This window comes from Mobula hypostoma, chromosome 6 (genome assembly GCF_963921235.1).
Source record: "Mobula hypostoma chromosome 6, sMobHyp1.1, whole genome shotgun sequence".
Classification (NCBI taxonomy): domain Eukaryota; kingdom Metazoa; phylum Chordata; class Chondrichthyes; order Myliobatiformes; family Myliobatidae; genus Mobula; species Mobula hypostoma.
Genome location: NC_086102.1, coordinates 73152215 through 73175582, shown reverse-complemented (window position 1 = coordinate 73175582; position 23368 = coordinate 73152215). Strand labels below are relative to the sequence as shown.

The window sequence follows — 23368 nt, the reverse complement described above, 5'->3', positions numbered from 1 at the left end:
AAATATTTAAAGACTAAATTTACTTTTTACCATTATTACCTCAATACCCTCTGTTGGCAGGTCAGTCACAAGGAATGAACTGCTACCACTGTGCACTCAATGTAGTGGAACTTCGAAGTACAAGCTATCACTCACACTTTCCATTTTCTAAAGAAAACCTTAATGCAAGCTTGAATTCCATACTCTTGTTGAAACAATTCTTTACTGTTTCATTACAATTTTTGTATTGTCATTGTGCACCAAATACTATAGCTTCTTACGAGGGTCAAAATCTGCAAAAAAGGTGAACAGTGGACTTAATGAATCATGAATCAGACTTGGGGAATACGCTCACTTCAATTCCTTATTTACCTGTTGATCCTTACCATGGTCAACTAACATAGGTTAGGTAAAAGACAACACAAACCCTAAGTAATTCAGACTACTTGCAACTTTATTGTATTAATTTTATTATATCAAGTGCAAATACTGTATCCATACAAGTAATGTTGACCTGGGGTTAACAATTGCTGAATGTTAACAGTACTCACCCGAAACTACTTTTCCCACATACACCACTGAAATAGGGGACCTCTCCCTATCCCAGGCATTGGGGTCTTTCTTGCAATAGTTAGCTCCAAGTTATCGCTGCTCCACCTCTGAAACTTTTCATTATTATTCTTTTTCCTCATCAGTTTTGCACCATTATACTTCAATTCAGTTGGTTCAGATTTATCAGACTAGCCTGTGTCCACTTTTCATTAGCTTTAGCCCAAAGATTACAGGTAGCATTACATCATTGCTCCTCTCCCAAATAAGGAAAGGATCCCCCCCACCCCCCAAACCAGTCCATTTCAAACAGTTGCATCCAGACACTGGACTCAGGTTATTTCAGTTCATGGACACAGACTACTCTTCTTAGAAAGATGCATTGATTCTTCTACCTCATCAATGGGCATGCAACAAATAACTTATTTGGAAATTATCTCTGATTTACTCGATCAGAGATAATTTCTAAATATCCATTTTCAATTATTTCAATCCAGAAAATGAGTTCAAGATGGTGAGCACACAAATACGTTTTAAAAAAAAAAAGGACAGCTCTTTTACCACATGGCAAAAACAAAGACATTTGTTTGGCCTACTTGTTCACCGTCCTTGCCTTGTTCCTGTCATTATTTTGCAGATTTTTTAAAATTTCTCCAGGAAAACACACTTCATACCTTTTCCAAACTGGCCTATTTAACAATTTCACCGGGCCAAAATAACCTTGAGATGGTTCCTTTGTTAAGAATTTTTCCTAAGGAGATTTCTTCAGCAGTAATGACACAAGAATCACTGAACAACTTCAAACACTCTTCTCCCCTGCCCACATTAAACTCAACATCCCCTTGCACGGCACAAGAACAACATGAAGCAACATAGAAACTTGTACATGAGGGTGCCAATCATTCTGTGGGACACCAAACAGAATCTGATTTACTCTTAGTAAAATCTCTCTTGAAAGACAGGAAAACTTTCCTAGTATTTTAGTTAACATTCTTAATTCAAATCAGCATCAACACTGTCTGCTAGATTTACCAATGAGGATTTATAAACAGTTTAAAAATAATGCTTCAATTCTCAAAACAAGTAGCAAAAGAAACTCACTAGAATATTTTACAAGCTAAATTCAAATACTGTCTAAGTATTGATACTACGAGCACAGATGAAACAGATGCCAGAGCAACTAAAATATGCAGCTTGCTCTTTGTAATTGAGTGGTCTTAGCTCCTTTGTTGTGGATTACTTTTTTAAAATCAATCATAATTATTTGGTTGCATTTAAACAAATAAACACCTACACCAACTTCAAACATCAAACATATCAAACAAGCCTCAAACATATTACATAGTATCAATTGACAATTGATGAAATAGTTCATGTAAACTTCAAAGTTGTAAATTCTCAATATCCAAGGTAGCTGGTGGTCCAAGCAAATAAATGTTTAATATTAATAGAATATCACTTACTGATCTAATTAGTACAACAAAGTAATTTTTCCTTATGAATTCTCAGTAATGACTTTCCGTAAAATATTTCAGTTCAATAATAGTTTAGAAACTTTGGTCTACAAGCTCAATTTTAATCTACAACTAATTAAGCAGTCACATAAATGCATAATTGAAGATGTTTCTTAACACTTTTAATTCAATATTCTAGAATGAGATGATTTGTGGAATGATTAACTGACAAATTTAGCAGAAAAGAACCTTATAATCCAAGGATTACAAGTGAAAAATATGATAAATCAGATTCCAGTGGGAAAAATCCATAGTATTAATTCAGCACAGTCTGATATCCTTTGAGCTCAAAATGATGGCAGTAGAATTAAATAAGAGAAGCCTAAGAATTAGTTAATGGTTTTATAACTCTGCCGATTAAAAAAAATTGTACATTTTTTTAAATTTTAGCATCTGTTTTTACACAATTGGCCATATATTTCCAGTAAACACTTAGAACCTTAGTGAAAATTAATTTCAACTGAGAAGTAGGATTAAAGGTTTCTTTTCTCAGGAGGGGCGTGAACAGAAGATTAGCACTGGGAAGCAATGGTCAAGAGAAACAGAATAAGTTGATTAACAAGTTACAACGCCATATGGGAGTGTTAAAATAAAGCAGAGGGAAAACACCCATTTTATTACCACAACCAGGTAACAATCGACTTGCCATTGCTCCACTACAGGTGACTTAGGCGGGAACAGGAGAGGAGATAGAAGTAAGTTGCCAGAAAGCAACAAGTGAAGCACAACCAGTCTCACATAACCCTGTATCTGGAAATGACTGCATTACACTCCTACTTTTGATAGCGCACCATAAATAAATACACCAAGCTCCAGAGCTTTATCCCCAAATTTCTACTTTTATAAGTGATTCCTGAAAATCCAGCTGTTGCAAGTCTGCCTATGTGGGTCACCTGAAGACAAATTTCTCTGGGGTGATTTTGCTCTATGAAAGACAGATACAAATGTAGTCCCTGTTATCAGGAAAGCTCTTACTGATGCAATATGGTGTAGAAAAGCTTTTAAAAAAAAATACAAGTTACTCACACCAATATTTTTAACTAAGAGAAGTTGTACAGTATTAAAGTTGGATTAAAGCTGAACAGAAGTGACTTTCTTTTAAGAGACTTATAGTTCCCACTGCCTATCTGTCAAATTAATATGAATACCCACGTGTTTTATGCAGATATCATACCTTGAGGTGGGGGGGGGGTGAGGAGAAAGAAGAGAATCAGTTCAGATGGGCAACTAATAATAGGCTTTCAGATATTTTGACTTCAAGTGTTAATAATAACAATACAATTCATGTAACTTTTCCATAGTCATTTGTTTTGGAACTTCTGCAAATAAAAGGACAAAAATAAAAAAAAAATGATATGGGTTCAGGCAAATTATGTCTCCACCCCACACCCCTGGGTATTGCTGTCCAGGGCAACTTTTGTAACATCTGCCTATAATTAATTACCCCTTGAGAATACAGTGAGAACCAAGAGACTTGCTAGGACAAGAGTATTTTTAAATCAACCACATGGATGGAGCTAGGTGTCAACAGATCAGGCAAAGACAGGTTTCCATCCCAGTAAATTAGATGGGTTTTTAATGACAACCTGATTGCTTTTGAAATCAGTACTGACAATAGTTGTGTCAAGTTCCAGATTATTAATTTAATATATTTTCCAAATCTAGCCGGCTACAAACTAAACTCTAGTTCCAGGATCGTTAGTTACAGGCCTCTGAATTATTAATCAAAAGAAAAAATGTCTATGTTTTAAGTCCAATAATGAAGTACTAGAAAAACTCGAGTTAGGCAACATTCTGTAGAAAGAGGAACAGAGAGGTCACTGAATCAAAATGTTAATTGTTTCTTTCTTCACAGTTATCAGGATATATTCAGAAGCTGAAGCAACATTGTTTTCATCTTACTCTGGTTTACTAAATGGGTAAGAACCTAAGAAATACACAGTACAGAGACAGGTCCTTCCACCCGAATCCACACCAACCACCAATTTATATTCATTTTATGGTTAATCCTTTTTATTATTATTTTTCCTACGTTCCTGTCATCTCTCTCAGATTCTACTATTCACGTACACACGAGAGGCAATTTACAGTCGTCAATTTACCTCCCAAACAGCAAGTCTTTGGGATGTGGGAGAAAATCAAAGTACCTGGAGGAAATGGTGGTCGATGGGAGAATTTGCAAACTCCACGCAACAGCACCCAAAGTCTGGACTGAACTTTGTGCTATGGGGCAATGAATCTAGGAGCTGTGCCACTGATAAATGCTCTGCCACTACACAACTAAAGTTCAATCTGTACTTTCCAGCTAAAATATTATTAATATTTATCACAGGCATTACTGCTGAACTAAGTCCCCACCCACCTATCACAATTATGACATGATCAACCAAGAACTGCACATGGAAAAATACCAATTTTTCATAACTTTTTGAATTTCCTGCCAAGTATTACACATTATACAGGTTGAAGTGGTAGATTGTCATTATGCTGGACTGCATGGTGGATGGAAGACTGTCCCTGGAATGTTTCAAGTAACTAGAACCATATTTCACCCTACCAAATTAAGTTTCCCTTCCATAATCACACAACCACATAAAAGCAATCCATATGCTTGCTAGAATAAACAAAGTAAGTGTGGTTCCAAGGAATAAAATTAAGAGCTTTTTTGATAATAGTTTCAACGATATTATCCTAATAGTATACAAGTAGTGGTACTCCACTCAATTAACACTCACAAAAGCACAGGACCACTGATATTTAAATAGGAACATAGTGGTATCATGGGCACCACAGTAGTGTAGAGGTTAGCATGGTGCTATTATAGCTCGGGGCATTCCGGAGTTTGGAGTTCAATTCTGGTGCCATTCTGTAAGGAGTCCCTATACTTTCTCCCCATGGAATGCGTGGGTTCCCCCCCCCCCGGTGCTCCCGTTTCCCCCACAGTCCAAAGATATACTGGGTCATTGTAAACTGTTGTGTAGTTAGGTCAGGGTTAATTTAATTGGGGTTGCAGGGATGACATGGCTCGAAGGGCCAGAGGGCCTACTTCATGCTGTATTGCTAAGTAAATAAAATAACATTAAAAAGTCTTACCATATAGCAAAAATTTATTTCTGATAGCAAACACTACTGCAAATGACATTACTTTTTCTTCAATTGCGTCATTTCAGAATCTCACCTTAAAACATGGTTAGTCAATACTTTAAGATGGATGTTCAAATAATTTTGTACAGAAATTAAGTCTTGCTCAATAAATGCAACTTGCATTTCAGAATGCATTTTGTCCATTTGCAGAAGGAACTTCTACAGGCAGTCATTTGCTTCATCAAAGAAGAACGGGATGTGCTCAGGGCAACAAGCAGAGACGAAAGCAAAGTAGCAAGTTCAAGCACAATGTGGTCCATCTCCACAATGTAGTCAACAGATTTCCAGCAAGCAGCACCACTTAAGAGAACACAAGCCCTCCTTTCTTCTCAGCTGCTGAAGATAATTTACTTTCTTCAGACTATAACCACAAGGCTAAAAGTAACAATGTGGGTTAATTTACAGTTCTGCTAGTTCTTCAATAGACAGCCTGAGGACGTTTTGTAGAATAGTAAGCTTCAGATGCAGCTACATATGCAGATTCTGGAAAAAAGTCTTCTTGGTATTCAGCTAAAAACCTACAGATAAAAATATACAAAGTAAGCTGTAATTCATTAAAAGATTGTCCAAGTGAGGCTGAAAAATGCAGGAAGATGTTTATTATTACAGACTTTGTCTCTCTTCTGATAAGTGCCAATTTTTATTTATCTGCATGTCCTTTGAGTATATTTAGAGGTTCTTGATTAATAAGGGTATCAAAGGTTACGGGGAGAAGGCAGGAGAATGGGGTTGCGAGGGATAATAAATCAGCCACGTGCGAACGGCAGAGCAGATTGGACAGGTCAAATGGCCAATTCTGTTCCTACATTTTGTGGTCATAAGATCTGAGACAGTACTAACGATTAGTCTTCCACAGATTAAGATGGCACAATCCGCTTCAGAGTGTAAGATTCCACCGCTCAGCTGATGAACATGAATTCCATAAAGTTCTGAGCACATTTTAAAACCTTACCTTAGAAACAACTCGAGATGTTTTACCAAGACTTTGACGTTCCTGTCAGTAATTTGCATTTTGCCCAAGAGCTCTGGCAGCTTCACTATTATAAAACAGATCAAGGCCATACAATCAATTTATAATGAAAATAAACAGTAATCATATTCATGCTTTATTAATTCCATATCTTGCCGAGGAACACCAATAAATGAAAATTTTTAATTTTCAGATACTTACCTAGAACTCCATAGCATAACATGCATTTGCAGTATTTATAGAAGTGCTGGGGTGTCAGTAGCGCAACAAGAGCTACTGAGTACCAGCAGCCAGAATTCAGTCCTGATTTCCAATGCAGTCCGTGTAGGTTTGTACATTCTCCATGTGACTGTGTAGGTTTCACCCATTGCTTTGCTTTCCTCCCACATCTCTGAACACTTATATATTGAGACAAGATTTGGTCCCTCTGAACTGCAGGTATATAGAAAGATGATCGCTAGCCCCTGGGGCAAGTGGAGCATTGGAGTTGATGAGAATGTAGGGAATAGACTATAGGGAAAATGAGTGGAGGAATGATTTCTCTATGAACCTACACACCTGTAGGCTTATGACCAAAAAGGAGTTGCTTTCTATGCTCATCAGAACATTCCTTTATATTTCAGTCTATTTCTTCCTTCCCTCCTGCACCCTTTGGTCAATTAACATTTGCTAGAAGTGATGCTAGCATTTAACAATTAGCTTTATTTGTCACATGTACATCAAAACATAGTATGAAAATGTGCTTGAGACAGCCTGCAAATATCACCATGCTTCTGGCACAACAATAGCACGCCCAGAACTTACTAACCCTAACTCATGCATCTTTTGGAATGTGGGAGGAAACTGGCGTAGTTATAGGGAAAGCATACAAACTCCTTGTCCACATTGGCGTAAAATGAACATTGATCACTGATTGCTGGCGCTCTAAAGTGTTGTACTAACTGTTACATCAGGGGTCCCCAACCTTTTTTGCACCGCGGACCAGTTCAATATCGGAAATATTCTTGCTGACCCACCGACCCGGGGGGGCGGGGAGGGGAGGGGGAGGGGTGTTCAAGTAGGGTTAAACTCACCTCAACATGTCTTTTACAGTTAGGGTTACCAACTTTCTCACTCCCAAATAAGGGACAAAAGTAGTCAAATACGGGACAACACACATCAAAGTTGCTGGTGAATGCAGCAGGCCAGGCAGCATCTCTAGGAAGAGGTACAGTCGACGTTTCAGGCCGAGACCCTTCGTCAGGACTAACTGAAGGAAGAGTTAGTAAGAGATTTGTCCTGACGAAGGGTCTCGGCCTGAAACGTCGACTGTACCTCTTCCTAGAGATGCTGCCTGGCCTGCTGCGTTCACCAGCAACTTTGATGTGTGTTGCTCGGACTTCCAGCATCTGCAGAATTCCTGTTGTTCAAACACGGGACACTTGTGTTTACCCCGTGAAAGACTACCATGACCATGAAGCCTTGCGCGGGCACCTGTGTGCACATGCGTGACTTGCACATGTGATTTGTGCATGTGCGTATGTGCCGATTTTTTTTTCACAAATTGTTTTTGGCTTAATCTTCCCGATACACTGTACATACATTATTTCTACTTTATATAGGCTGTGTATTTATCCTATCATTCCTGCTTTTACTATATGTTAGTGTTATTTTAGGTTTTGGGTGATTTGGTAGGTTATTTTTTGGGTCTGGGAATACTCAAAAATTTTTCCCATATGAATTAATGGTAATTGCTTCTTCGCTTTACGTCATTTTGGCACAAAAGGTTTCACAGGAACACTCTACCTTAGCGGAAGAAAATAAGGGACAAGGGCGGTCCCGTATGGAACAAACCAATTTAGCCCAATATACGGGACAGTTGGCAACCCTACTTTCTAGTTCAACAGTGTGTGACAGGGAACGAGGAAAGGTCCAGCTGACTCATATCATTTCCTTGCGGCCCAGTAAGACACGCTTTGCGGCCTGGTGGTTGGGGATCGCTGTGTTACACCACAGTGCCGTCCTAACCATCTTAACTGCCAAATTGTGCTTTGGGGTAAGGATGCCACCCTAATCTTAAAGCACAATACCACCAAAATCTAAACTAGCATAATCAATCCTTCATTGGATGGTTAACTTCCTAAGTCAATACCGGAATTGTTTCAAAAATACCCTTCACTTACAAACATCAATTGTCTTCATCAGAAAAAAAATGAGTAATATGATAAATACTAATTTTTTATTTTAATATTTAAATAATCACTAACACTAACATGTAGTTCTAAGTTGCAGGAAGTATGGGATACAGAGAGAGATGAGAATTAATCTAAGGGAATTGGGGGTGCAGGAATTCATATTAAAAGGGTTGCTGGGCATAGGTGAGAGAGCACAGGTCAGGGTATTTTTAGCTTTCTTAACGGGTACAGGGTTCTTTTTATAGGATATGACGAATAAGCAGGAATAGGGTCCTAGGATGGCCAAAGAGGGGAGGATAAAGTGTAGGTGAGACAGAGACAGAGAGAGAGAGTGTGTGAGTGTGAGTGGAGGGAGGGAGAGAGAGAGCGAGAGAGCGAGATAGATAGATATTGGGTGATATCTTTTAAAGGTTTACTTTGATCATAATTATACAGCAAATTCAAAATTCCAGATATTATAATGCTGTGTGACAAATACAATTTATTTGAATGCAAAGAATACCTTACAGAACATTCCTGCAAGATTTTGATATTTTTATATAATGTTTGTTACTCTAATTGGCTTTGAACGCTTAATAAAATATATTTTCAAGTTAGTTATTACAAGATGAACTTATGCTTTATAGAAACGGAAACGGTACCTTGACTGAAGCCCACGGCACTTTCAATGGTTGCTTAAAAAACACTATTTAAATCATGCTATTTTTCTGCTGTTTTCCACAATATATATTTTGGAGGGTTATAATAAAGGTGGAATTCCACAGATTGATTGGATTTCTATTATGAAACTTACCATTATTATTCTTTTTTCTTCTATTTTAAGCAAACATGCAGCATCCATTTGAAATGAGGAACAAGACACTTTCTCTTCAGCCAGTATTCATCATGAAAATAAAGTTTACAAGAGCTTACCGAACAGTCGCAACAGATGCTGAGCTCCATAGATGTAAGAAGGCGCAGGAGGCTGTTCAGTTAATGGATAATTATCTGGCATCATTTTCCAAGATAATACCTATTAAACCCAATACAAAACAAGTTCTTAGTCACAAGCATTTGCCGACTTAAAATGAAAAAACAGTGACAAAACCATGTCAGTTTTATTTCCTACAATCATAACCAATATTTTTTCTTTTATTCAAAAGACATGGACATCACAGGCAATGTTGACATTTATTGGTAGAATTTTAACTTGAAATATTGTCTATCATCTAAGTTGAGAAAGAGGTTCGTGATTCCTACCTCACTTAGTTCATTGTTCCTTCTACTATCAAATACTGCAACCCCTTCTTTACTAGGTGTGAGGGCAACAGGAGAAGAACTCCCACTATGGACAGGTGTTTCTGAAAAATATATTCACGTGACACAAGTGTAAATCAGTGTTCAGAGGCAGAAAACATTAATAAGATACTAAGGGAAAAAAAACATGAAGGGTTATTTTCATGTACAACCCATCAGTTACTTAACACCTTAAATAACTGATGGTTTGTGTACCAATCCATAATTACATTACATTAAAAAAAAATGACAATCACAAAATACAATTTCTCTGGTATTAAATGAAATTGTCATACTTGTAAGTAATTAAAACAGAACTTAATAGTCACAATATAAAGTGCATTTATGGAACATAATAGTATAGCACCGGAGAGGCCATTCAACCCACGATATTCTGCCGATCTTAGTGCCAATTTATACCAAATGTCCTCATACTGTGGATTATCTATATCCCTTCATTCCCTTTATGTTCATTTATCTAAAAGCCATCAACTGCCTGCTTCCACGACTACACTTGGTAACCCATTCCAGGCACCACCATTCTCTGCTTAAAACTATCCCCTGAAGTTGCCTTTAAACGTCCCCCGCTAATTTAAAAAGCATCTCTGGTGTATGACATTTCTACCCTGGGAAGTAGATCCTGTCTACCCCAACTATGCTGCTCAATTTTAAGACCTCTACAAGAACTCCACTAGGGAGAACAACACAGGTCTGTCCAATCTTTCTTTATGACTCACATGCAGTAATCCAGGCAGCAACCTCTCCACGCTTCCCACATTCTTGTCGTAGTACGATGGGCAACCAGAGCTCCGTGCAATAACCCAAGTGTGGTCTGCCTGAATTTTCATATAGCTCCAGCATAATCTCTTTACACTTACACTCAACACCCCTACCAATAGAAGCAAGCATTCCATATGCCTTCCTTGCCACCATATCCACTCTCAAAGCTAATTTCAGTGAGCCATGGACCCGACCCCAAGATTCCTCTGAACCTTAATGCTATTATAGAGCCTACCTTTAAATGCATTCTTTCTCCTTCCATTTGACCTCCCAAAGGGCAGCACCTTACAGTTGCCTGGATTAATCGCTATCTGCCACTTTTCTGACCATATCCGTAATAGATCTATATCCTGCTGTATCATTTGATAGTCCTCATGCGGTCCACAACTCCAACTATGATGTCATCCACAAACTTCCAATACACCCATTTACATTTTCATCCAAATCATTGACAATATCACAAACAAGAGGAGCGGCAGCATCCATCCTCACAGCTCCCCAGCCAGAATAACAGTCTTCTACTGTTCGTCTTCTAAGGACAAGTCACTTGCAAATCCAAACTTCAAATTCACCTTGGATCCCATGCATCTTTATCTTCTGATTAACAAACGATTACGAACCATATCAAATGTACTACTAAGGTCCATGTAGATAATGTCCACTGCCTTACCTTCATCAAGTTCCTTTGGCACCTCAAGAACACTTAAGTCTGTATAATATGAGCTGGCCTGCACAAAGCCATGCTGGCTGTCCTTAAGCAGGCCAAGCTTTTCTGAATATGCATAAATCCTAGCACCCAGTATTCCCTATCATTGAAATGAAGCTCACTGGCCTATAACTACCATTTCAAAGAGGCACATCTGCTACTCACCAGTCCTTTTGAACCTTGCCTGTGCTTGCGAGGACACAAAGACCTTTATCAAAGTCTCAGCAGCCTCCTCACTTACTGCTATCAATATTCTGAGACATGCCATTCAGGCCCTGGGAACTTATCCACTTTAAGTGGTTTTCAGAAGATCCTGCACTACCTCTCAGGTCACAAAAGGTTCCCTTACCCTACTATGCTTGTCCTATCCTTACTCCTTAACAGAACATGCTGATCCTGAACTCTGAACAGCTGGTTCTTAATTAACTCATCGAACACAACATGTCAGATGTGGACTTGCCCAACAGAAGCTGCTCCCACTCAACACCCCTTAGTTCCTGTTTTATCCTGTCATAATTTGCACTCCCCCAATTCATTACTTTCCCACAAAACACAATTGTACCATTACTCATAACCATCTTAAAACTCATTATTCCCAAAGTATTCACCCACTATAGTTTGTCACCTGGCCTTGCTCATTTCCCAAAACCAGTTCTGGTAAATTCTTATCTATCTGGATGGTTCACTATCTATTTCAAGAATCCCTCTTGGATGGTCTAACCCTATCCCATCTAAACTTATTAGGTAGTTCCAATTAACACTAGGGAAGGCAATGTCCACAATTAGGGCAGCCCTCTTGTTTATCTACCTTCCCATAATCTGATTACAATTTGTTCCAACACCTCTTGGTAGCTATTGGGGAGCCTATAGAATAAATCTACCAGCGTAATTTCATCTTTCTTATTTCTGAGTTCCTCTGTGGATGAGCCTTCCAGTGTGTCCTGTGACGTTCTCCCTTAATAGTCGTGCAACCCCTCAATCTTTTTCCATCTTCTCTATGACTTTTAAAACGAAAGAACCCAGGAATGTTCAGCCACCAGTTCTGTCCCTTATTTAACCAGGTCACTAATAGCAACAGCACCATAATTCCATGTACTGATCCAGACTTTAAGTTCATTCTCCTTACCCCTATTACAACCAGCAATGAAATACATTTCAGCCCATCAGCCTCATCAGGTTTATCAGCCTATCCCTTTTAGTCTTACTTGTCATACCATCTTTCTTACCTTCAATCCTACCGGTTATTGCTCTACTGTTGTGGTTCCCATCCTCCTGCCACTTAATTTTACACCATTCCAAGTATCACTAGTAAATTGCCCAGTGAGGATATGTTCCCTTCCAGTTCAGAGGCAAACTCTCTCCTTTGCACAGGTCCCAACTGCCTGGAATGACCAATGATCCATAAAGTTTGAAGGCCTCCTTTCTGCATCATTGCTTAGCCATGTACTGGATGTTTATTTCTCATCTCACTAGCACATGGCATGGGTGGTAACCCTGGGATTACAACCCTGGAAGTTCTTTTTGTATTTTCTACCTAGCTTGTAAAATCACTTGGCAGGACTTCAACTCTGCTCCTGCCTAGGCCATTGATACCTACATGGAGTAAGACCTCTGGCTGCTCACTCCCCTCCCTCAGCATGTGCTGTACCCACTGCAAGACACCCTCGACCCTAGCACCAGGGAGGCAACATGCAGCCACAGAAATACTTATTTTCACCTCCTGCTATGGTGCCCTTATCATTATCATTCTGCTTGACTTCACCGTTTTCCTCTTTGCCTTAGAATCGGGCATGGTGCCACTGACCTGGCCACTGCTGCCAGCCTCGGAAAGAGCAATGCCCTCAAGTTTCCAAAGGTGTAGACCTGTTAATCAGAGGAATGGGCCACAGGAGAACAATACTATCTGGCACCCCCACTTTACTTTTCCTGGTGGTCACCTATTGGCCTGGACCTTGGGTGCCTGACTGAAACCCACAGCTTCCACAAATGATCCAGGGTACATCCAAATGTGCCTGCAATTCCTTGACCTGGTCTGTCAGATGCTCAGCTGTGTGCATTTCCCTCAGATGTAGTCAGAGAGTACGAAGTCTTTTTTTAAACTTCCCATATCTAGCAAGAGGTGCATTCCTCTGCTTTGACAACCAATTTATCTTCACCAGGTCAAAAGGTCACAGATTAACAGGAAAATTTTTAAAAATCTGCTCTTCATCTGTGCCTCAGTTCTAAAGCCTCAAGCCAAAGCATCAGCTTCCCATTCTTACACTGCCCCAATCCTTTACCCTATCTTCCATTAATGATTCAACGATTCAGAAATAACTTTCAAAAAAAGCTGCGGGTTCCTCCCCTTTACTGCTCTGGCTGTTACAACTGAAAAGCTCTTATCTGAAAATTTGAGATACTTTTGGAAAACCATCCCAATTAAGATTTATCATCAATATAGTGCCCTGGGACAATGCCAGTCTTAAGTAATCAAGCAGACTTTAATTCAGAGTTCTACAACAGAAATAGCAGTTGTGCTTGCATCAGTCTGATTCCAATTCACTAATTCTATTGTTTGGATGTGACCCAGCCTAAAACAGTAACTCATTACAATGCTTCAGATTTTAATATCATTACGCCCCTGGCACCAATGGCAACATTTCATAGTTAAAATTGCAATCTTTGGCTAACAGAAAAATGTCCCTCTGTTACAGTGCAGATGACATGATGGTTGCTGGTGTTGTAGATAATATAGATTATTGCAGGTTACAACGGGACACTTTTAGGATGCAGAACTGGGCTGAGAAGTGGCAGACGGAGCTCAATCTTGTAAAATGAGAAGTGGAACGTTGAACTTGAAGGCAGAGTACAAGGTTAATGGCAGGATTCTCAGCAGTGCAGAGGAACAGAGGGATCTTGGGGTCCACATCCATAGAGATCCCTCAAAGTTGTCGCTAAAAAGAGTATATGATGCACTGGCCTTCATCAGTCAGGGTACTGACTTCAAGAGCTGTGAGAAATGTTGCAGCACTACAAAACTCTGGTTAGACTACACCGAGTATTCATGTTCAGTTCTGGTCACCTCATTATCGGAAGGATATGGAAGCTTCAGAGAGGGTGCAGACAAGATTTACCCTTTAGAGTGGAGGATGATGAGAGATGACTTAATAAAGGAGTTAAACAAGATTATAAGAGGTTTTGAAAAGAGTGAACCGCCAGTGCCTTTTTCACAGGATGGCCATGGCTAATATGAGAGGACATAATTTTAAGGCAAGAAAATAAGGGGTGATGTAAAATATAATTTTATTTTTAAAAACACAAAGGACAATAACTGCATAGAACGTACTGCCATGGGTGCTGGTAGAAGCAAATACATTAAGGGCATTTAAGAGCCTTTGAGAGGCATATAGATGAAAGACAAAAGGAAGGCTAAGTGTGAAGGAAGGGTTAGATTGATCTTGGAGTAGGGTAAAAGGTCGGCACATTACTGAGGGCCAAAGGGCTTGTACTGATGTGCAGTGTTCAATGCAACCCAGAAAAGGATTTGTTCAATGGGAATTCAAACACTTACTTTTCTCCAAGTGTAAAAGTAACTTGGGCATTTGGGTGGCAGTTTCATAAAACCGGCGCTTTGACTGAGGAGATGCATTGCTTTCAGATAATCTATCACAGCCTGACACATGCCGCATAGACCGCCTCAACGATTGAACGGATTCAGGATCAATCCTACGTCGCTTCGGTGTTGAAGGGTCACCTGACAATGGCTGGCTGTCTGTGGACTGAGGGGTTGATGGGTTCAGAAGAGGAGGAGGACTTGGTGAATGTTCCTTATGAGGTCTATTAAAAATTAACAAATAGTAAATTATTTACAATTCTTTGTAAATATCAATAATTAAAAACTCACCAAGTACAAAATAAAAAAGGTGTACATATTAATATTGAAAGTGAACAAATGAACTGCACTTGATCGTAGTTATCCAAAGTAATCCAGACAAGGAACTATTCAATATCTGAAGAGTTCAGAAAAAGGTACAGGATTAAAGAACCATTGTTCTTTATCTAAACCATACTAAAAATGGATTACCAATAGGCAGAATAACTGTTAACCTATTGAATTTGCATCAGTATTCTCCAATTCTGACCTTTGATACTGGCCCTCTCTCCAACATCCAATTACAGGGTTAGAGATTTTCAATGCTTAAACTCATCCACTTCCCCTCTAAATCCATTAAACTACGAACCTAAGTATCCAGCTTTTAAAACAAAATTGCTATAACTGGTCATACTAATCCCAGCATGGTTTAACCCGGTTTAAAAAATAAACTTGAAAATAATTTTGAATTTAACATAATATAAATACATACACCGTAAACACAAGTCTAACAACAAATCATGCCAGTTCCTGCTAATCAGAACTTAATATTTCTGCTGCCCTACCTCTTACTCTAGAAATTCTACTGCTTCCTAGCTTGAAATATTTATGCAATTTTCTCTTAAACAATCTGACAATTTTTGTTTGAGCTAGTGTAATAGAACATACAACTCTCAAACAATCAGAAGATGGGCATCTTTTTTAAAAATGTTAAAGAGTCCTTCTCATGGTCAGCCTAAACAGAAAAACCAATGCGTCCTACACACGTTAACAAAATATTTCACTTTGAATAAAACGTTCTACATTTTGTCTTCGAATGAAATATTGCTTAATAACCATAATTATACCATATTTGACATGTCTCGGTCATTAAATCTAAAGAAGAATATACCCTTGAATGTTGATTTTTTTTGCATCTGCAGATAATTATGCCTAAGTTCTTCCATTCATCAGTATCTTTCATTGTCTATGGCTTCTTGACTCTTTTAAAGAGCGATGTCAAGCTTTTCTATAAAGTCTATGATTATGCCAGTGGCAAATTTCAACATATTTGCCACATTAATCGTTTACTTTCACCGAAAGTGAATGAACACTTATGCAGACTGCAAGTGATACCACTTCTACACTTGGCTGCACAAATTAATCTTATTTGTATTTTTCCATGCTGCTGTATTTCATTCTGTAACACATTTTTGTATACCAATACTGCAGATCATGGAATTATGAAACAAAACAACATGGAGAGGATCAGATGGCCAACTGTAAAGTATTTTAAAGAGAAAATATACAAGTAAAGCCCTTCCTTTTTTTAAATATATATAGTATTTTCCCCAGGAAACCTTGGAATGTAGCTCAAATATAAATGCTGGACATTGATTCTATAATACCTTGGAAAAGTATTCAACTCCCAAACCTTTGTTCACAAATATTACCACCACAGGTTTTAATCATTTTAACTACATTTTTTTAAATTTTGAATCATATGCTCCTTTTTTCACAGTAGAGCCACTGACTTCTACAGCTCACTCAGTGACTATTAGCGTCACAATAGCCTCTTTTTTGAGTGTCATTCTTCTCCACTGACTAAGTTTAGAAGGGAAGACTGATCTAGGCAGTGTGGCTATAGCTTCCTATTTCCACTTTTTCACGACGGACTACACTGAGCTCTGAAATATCTTCAGTGCCTTTGAGGTGATCTTGTATTCTTCCTCAGGTTAGTGCTTCTCTACTATAATTTTCCCGACTATCAAGAATGCTCTTTTGTCTTCATTTTAACTTGGTCTGTTGAAACTCTACCATACTTTTGGACCTTATAGAGAGAGGGGATTATTTATTCTCATGAATTCATTGAAAACAGGTGATCCTCCAATTTCCTACATCAACAAATTGGGTGAGTTGTTAAGGCAATACATTGCACCCTGGGAATGTCAGCGCAGCGAATAACATTTTTTCAGCTTCATAATTTTGGTTTTTGATTTCCAGTAAAGTGTTGACAGGTTTTGGAATTTTTCTTCTGATTTGACATGATGCATAACATTTTGTAGAGTAGTTCAAAAAAATCCTAAAGCAATACATTTTCAATTTTGAAAATGAGACAGTAAAACATGAAAATAGTTGCGGGGTCTGAATACTGTTCCAAGGCACTATACGTACAAAGTTAATTTACTCTAGATAGCTTTGGGAAAAGAAAGGATGGTTTTAGTAAGAGCATCAACTAGAGATGTAATCTATTTTCCTTACCTAATATGTGACAATGTTTCTTTGATTGGAACAAAAAATTTGGATGAAGTTATCTTCTTGAACTGGGCATGCTCATACTGATAGAGCAAAATCATAGGCAAAGTAAAGTCAAATGTAATTCTTAAACCATCCACCATTTCTTTACAAAGTTCAACACTATATGGGGGAAGAAAGAAAAATGTGTAAATGACTTAAGGGTCTGACTTATACAATGGTCACAGATCCATTACTTTTTTTTAATCTGATACTAAATTAATCTAACTCAGTTTCTGTATCAGATTCCATATACCTTAGAATGGTTTCACAAGTTTGACTAGTGAACACGATGCAGAGTTGGTTATTCTACTCTAATACCATACAGGGTGATACATTGGTTTGGATTTCTAAACAAAACCTTCAATGCAAAAGCCCATTTGAAGACTGGACAAGTTAAGGGCAATGAACGGCTAGCACTATTCTTTCATGACAGAAAAATAAAATCCACCACAGATCGATTTCAAACATCATCTGCAAAAACTTACTTCTTCTCAGGTGGAATGTAATGAGGATTCATTGGAATCTGCGAGTTGCTCTGATGATGTCGAGATCTTTCGTTGGCTGAGAAAGCTGCATTAATTGCAAAATGTTTCACGTAGGATTCCAAAATATTAATAATGTTTGTCTTGCATGGAAGTTTCACCAGCTGTCAAAACAATACCATTTGTTTTATTCTAATGAAATGCAGAACTCAAGTTCTTGAAAATGCAAACAAATGTAGATGCAAGTTCACAGCTTGAAAATATATTACCACAAAATCGATTTTGATTTTAACAATACACCAATCAAAATACACGACATGTCTACATGCCCCTTATGCAAGGTTCTGGATTCACTAGCTGTTAACTTTGAAGTCAAAAAGAATAAAAACCTGAAAAGATGGACAACACAAATGATAGAAAATCACCTGTAATATATTATTGCTAGTATAGTTTTATATTTTTCTGAAAATCAAATTTATCAACAATCCTAAATGCTTTTGATTATCCAATTATACCTTTTAGAACAAAACACTGAAGGTACTGCAAATCTGAAATTTAAAAAAATAGAAAATGCCAAATGCTCTCAGCAGGTCAACGAGTATCTCTAAAAAGGAGAAGAGGAGTTCATGTTTCAGGTCAATTATTTTTCATCCAACCTGGAAGAGGTGACAACAAAATGAATAAATATGTTGAGAACATCAAGATTTTAAAAGAAAAACCAAGAGCAACTCTGACAGATTAGAGGCATGTGTGATTTATTGACAAAAGAAGAGGGAGAAAAATAAGCCGATGATAAAAGAGCAAGTGAACACAAGATCAAGTTGGAGGAAAAGTGAATAACAGTAGCAGATGCAAAACAGAATAAGTGCTGGAAATAGCAATTAGCTGAAATTGTACATCTAGGAGCTTGCAATGTGTCACCAGAACAATGTAGGTGGTGAAAGTCAGAGGTCAGAGAGACAGAAAAACTTTAGCATTAAGCTTAGAATGAACAGCAATGTTCTGTTATATGGTGATCCATTTGCATTCATTTTTCCCCAACAGAGGGACTACAGAGAACATTAGAGTGCAGTACAGGCCCTTCAGCACACAATGCTGTGCTGACCTTTTAACCTACTTAAGATCAATCTAACCCTTCCCTCCTAAATTAACTCTCCATTTTTCCACCAGGTGCCTATCTCAAATGTCCCAAATGTATCTGCCCTGCCTCTATTATATTATAATTGCTGATTTTATTATCTTGTATCTGCCTACATTATCAGCAACAAATGTAAATGTACTAAAATGGAAATAGTACCAGTAAAACATTTCACTCTGGAAAGAATGCTTCATTCCTGGAAGAGGGATAGGGTAGAAGTCAAAAAGCAGGTGAGGCATTCTTTTAGAATCTTGCAGAGGACAACCTGCAAATACCCTCGAACTGGTAATTCATCTTTTTTTTAAAATAAATAGCCTAGAATTTGAGCTATTTTACAATGCACAAGTATACATAAAACTCACTTCAAACTAGATATAGGATAGTAGGTAGTGATTCTCATTTTAGAAAGTGCTCAGATCACTTACTTATAACAGCTAAGTGAGGAAGAAACCACAATTTAAACACATACTTTCAGCATTCACAAATATGATACATTTCAATCTAAAAGTTGCAAATAATAAAAACCATATTTTACAGATCAAGTCACACCTTTTTCCTTTTGTTGATATAATAGCAATCATCCTCTAATTTCTTTTTTAGAATTTCAGGAATTTCTATGTTTATACTTTTCTCTTCCATTTCCTTCTTCGAGCAAGTCTCTTGATCTTCCTTCTAGATTATCAAGAAGCAATTTGCATGATTTTAATAGGGTTCTCACAACTTCATGATACTACTACAGTAATAAAATTTCAATGATTTCCATCAGTATCTGAGCTTCAGTTTACTGGTAACAGCCAAAAGAATTTATGAAAGATCATAAACAAGAGAAAATCTGCAGATGCTGGAAAACCAAGCAACACACACAAAATGCTGGAGGAACACAGCATGCCAAGCAGCTTTTACGGAAGAGAGTATATAATCAACATTTCAGGCCGAAAGTCTTCATCAGGACGGGTAAAGGGTCACTGCCCGAAACGTCGACTGCTTATCCTTTTCCATCGATGCTACCTGGCCTGCTGAATTCCTTCAGCAGTTTGTGTGCGTTGCCTATGTAAGATCGTGTTGGATTTAACCAAAATAACACAAGTTACAGAACTGAATCCCTTTCAAGCATGTAATCGAAAATACATTTAAAAAATGCACTCAACAACTTCCAACCAGATGGAGAAACATGCATATGGAGATTAAAAATAAAATTTGCAAGTATATTGAAGTTTTCTGAAGTGGATAGACTTCCAGTATACCATCTTTTACAAATGAACAAGCATTTCGCTACTGATGTTACTTGACAATAACATTCAAGAATCTTTAAAAACTACTAATTCTTGACAATAAACAACAGGAATTCTGCAGATGCTGGAAATTCAAGCAACATACATCAAAGTTGCTGGTGAACGCAGCAGGCCAAGCAGCATCTATAGGAAGAGGCGCAGTCGACGTTTCAGGCCGAGACCCTTCGTCAGGACTAACTGAAGGAAGAGTGAGTAAGGGATTTGAAAGCTGGAGGGGGAGGGGGAGATGCAAAATGATAGGAGAAGACAGGAGGGGGAGGGATAGAGCCGAGAGCTGGACAGGTGATAGGCAAAAGGGGATACGAGAGGATCATGGGACAGGAGGCCTAGGGAGAAAGACGGGGGGGGGGTGACCCAGAGGATGGGCAAGAGGTATATTCAGAGGGACAGAGGGAGAAAAAGGAGAGTGAGAGAAAGAATGTGTGCATAAAAAAGAGTAACAGCTGGGGTACGAGGGGGAGGTGGGGCCTAGCGGAAGTTAGAGAAGTCAATGTTCATGCCATCAGGTTGGAGGCTACCCAGACGGAATATAAGGTGTTGTTCCTCCAACCTGAGTGTGGCTTCATCTTTACAGTAGAGGAGGCCGTGGATAGACATGTCAGAATGGGAATGGGATGTGGAATTAAAATGTGTGGCCACTGGGAGATCCTGCTTTCTCTGGCGGACAGAGCGTAGATGTTCAGCAAAGCGGTCTCCCAGTCTGCGTCGGGTCTCACCAATATATAAAAGGCCACATCGGGAGCACCGGACGCACTATATCACCCCAGTCGACTCACAGGTGAAGTGATGCCTCACCTGGAAGGACTGTTTGGGGCCCTGAATGGTGGTAAGGGAGGAAGTGTAAGGGCATGTGTAGCACTTGTTCCGCGTACACGGATAAGTGCCAGGAGGGAGATCAGTGGGGAGGGATGGGGGGGACGAATGGACAAGGGAGTTGTGTAGGGAGCGATCCCTGCGGAATGCAGAGAGAGTGGGGGAGGGAAAGATGTGCTTAGTGGTGGGATCCCGTTGGAGGTGGCGGAAGTTACGGAGAATAATATGTTGGACCCGGAGGCTGGTGGGGTGGTAGGTGAGGACCAGGGGAACCCTATTCCTAGTGGGGTGGTGGGAGGATGGAGTGAGAGCAGATGTACGTGAAATGGAGGAGATGCGTTTAAGAGCAGAGTTGATAGTGGAGGAAGGGAAGCCCCTTTCTTTAAAAAATGAAGACATCTCCCTCGTCCTAGAATGAAAAGCCTCATCCTGAGAGCAGATGCGGCGGAGACGGAGGAATTGCGAGAAGGGGATGGCGTTTTTGCAAGAGACAGGGTGAGAAGAGGAATAGTCCAGATAGCTGTGAGAGTCAGTAGGCTTATAGTAGATATCAGTGGATAAGCTGTCTCCAGAGACAGAGACAGAAAGATCTAGAAAGGGGAGGGAGGTGTCGGAAATAGACCAGGTAAACTTGAGGGCAGGGTGAAAGTTGGAGGCAAAGTTAATAAAGTCAACGAGTTCTGCATGCGTGCAGGAAGCAGCGCCAATGCAGTCGTCGATATAGCGAAGGAAAAGTGGGGGACAGATACCAGAATAGGCACGGAACATAGATTGTTCCACAAACCCAACAAAAAAGCAGGCATAGCTAGGACCCATACAGGTGCCCATAGCTATACCTTTAGTTTGGAGGAAATGGGAGGAGCAAAAGGAGAAATTATTAAGAGTAAGGACTAATTCCGCTAGACGGAGCAGAGTGGTGGTAGAGGGGAACTGATTAGGTCTGGAATCCAAAAAGAAGCGTAGAGCTTTGAGACCTTCCTGATGGGGGATGGAAGTATATAAGGACTGGACATCCATGGTGAAAATAAAGCGGTGGGGGCCAGGGAACTTAAAATCATCGAAAAGTTTAAGAGCATGAGAAGTGTCACGAACATAGGTCGGAAGGGATTGAACAAGGGGTGATAAAACAGTGTCGAGGTATGCAGAAACGAGTTCGGTGGGGCAGGAGCAAGCTGAGACAATAGGTCGGCCAGGACAGGCAGGTTTGTGGATCTTGGGTAGGAGGTAGAAACGGGAAGTGCGGGGTGTGGGAACTATAAGGTTGGTAGCAGTGGATGGGAGATCCCCTGAGCGGATAAAGTCGCTGATAGTGTGGGAGACAATGGCCTGGTGCTCCTTAGTGGGGTCACGATCGAGGGGTAAATAAGAGGAGGTATCCGCGAGTTGTCGCTGTGCCTCGGCAAGGTAGAGGTCAGTACGCCAGACTACAACAGCACCCCCTTTATCAGCAGGTTTAATAATAAGGTTAGGATTAGTGCGGAGGGAGTGGAGAGCAGAGCGTTCCGAAGGAGTGAGGTTGGAATGGGGACAAGGTGCGGTGAAGTCGAGACGGTTGATGTCCCGTCGGCAGTTGGCAATAAAGAGATCCAGAGCAGGCAGAAGACCAGAGCGGGGTCTTGATCTAATTCTTGACAACTCTGCTTTGTTTTCTCCATAACTCTACCAAACTTAACCCCTTCCGGGACAGATAAAATCTGCATATTAGTTACTTAGTCTCCCATTCCATAGAAATGGTACGACCTACTGTGTGTTTTCAGTATTTTCTATTTTATTTACCATTTCTACTATCTCTTCTGGTTCACTGTCATCTTCGCAGTCTAATAACTCTTCATCCGAACCATCTACATCATCTTCATCATCATCATCATCGTCATCAATGTCATCATTAGAAGTAGCACTTAAAGCTTCAAAGGGAAAAAGAAACAGTTTTATGAAAATGGCAACTGCAAACATGTTGTAAGTGAACTCCAGCTCAAAGCCAAACAAAAACCTGAAAAATGACAAAGAAACTGCACATTAAAAACTTAATACTACTTTTAAGAAAATGCACCTTTTGAAAAAAACACTAAGATGAAAAGAAAAATATTCACTGGTCACAAAGGCTAATGATTTCATTTCATTCTTCAGAAATGCTCTAACAGTGACTTAAAGTTCAGATTTACGATTCCTTTATATTGCATAAACAAAGTTTCTGCTAGACATGCCCATTCCTCATTTTCGTTGAAAGAATAGCACTGTGCTAATAGAACACAAAGAAGCAACCCTTCATCTCCCACTACCTCACACAAGTTCAATGTTACTGCCTCTTCTTACTGTATGCATTGAAAGAGATCACTGAACCAAAAATTTGAAATATTACTTCCATGTGATTCTCCTTACTGTATAGACTTTAAAACACTGATAGTTCACTGAAGTAAATGCACAA

General features: G+C 39.2%; 1 protein-coding gene across 4 annotated transcripts in view; it reads right to left on the bottom strand.

The window, feature by feature from the left end:
* Positions 1-4985: 4985 nt before the first annotated feature.
* The window catches only part of LOC134348110 (male-specific lethal 3 homolog), a 35939-nt gene continuing 17556 nt past the window's right edge, over positions 4986-23368 (bottom strand). For all 4 annotated transcript variants that reach the window (XM_063050996.1, XM_063050997.1, XM_063050998.1 and 1 more), the window contains 9 exons: positions 22720-22847; positions 19388-19510; positions 17704-17864; positions 17183-17338; positions 14642-14907; positions 9570-9670; positions 9243-9342; positions 6139-6223; positions 4986-5704 (listed from right to left, as the gene is read on the bottom strand). In XM_063050996.1, the coding sequence (XP_062907066.1) occupies positions 5605-5704; positions 6139-6223; positions 9243-9342; positions 9570-9670; positions 14642-14907; positions 17183-17338; positions 17704-17864; positions 19388-19510; positions 22720-22847 (1220 nt within the window). In that variant the 3' untranslated portion in view covers positions 4986-5604. The remainder of the gene's footprint in view (positions 5705-6138; positions 6224-9242; positions 9343-9569; positions 9671-14641; positions 14908-17182; positions 17339-17703; positions 17865-19387; positions 19511-22719; positions 22848-23368) is intronic.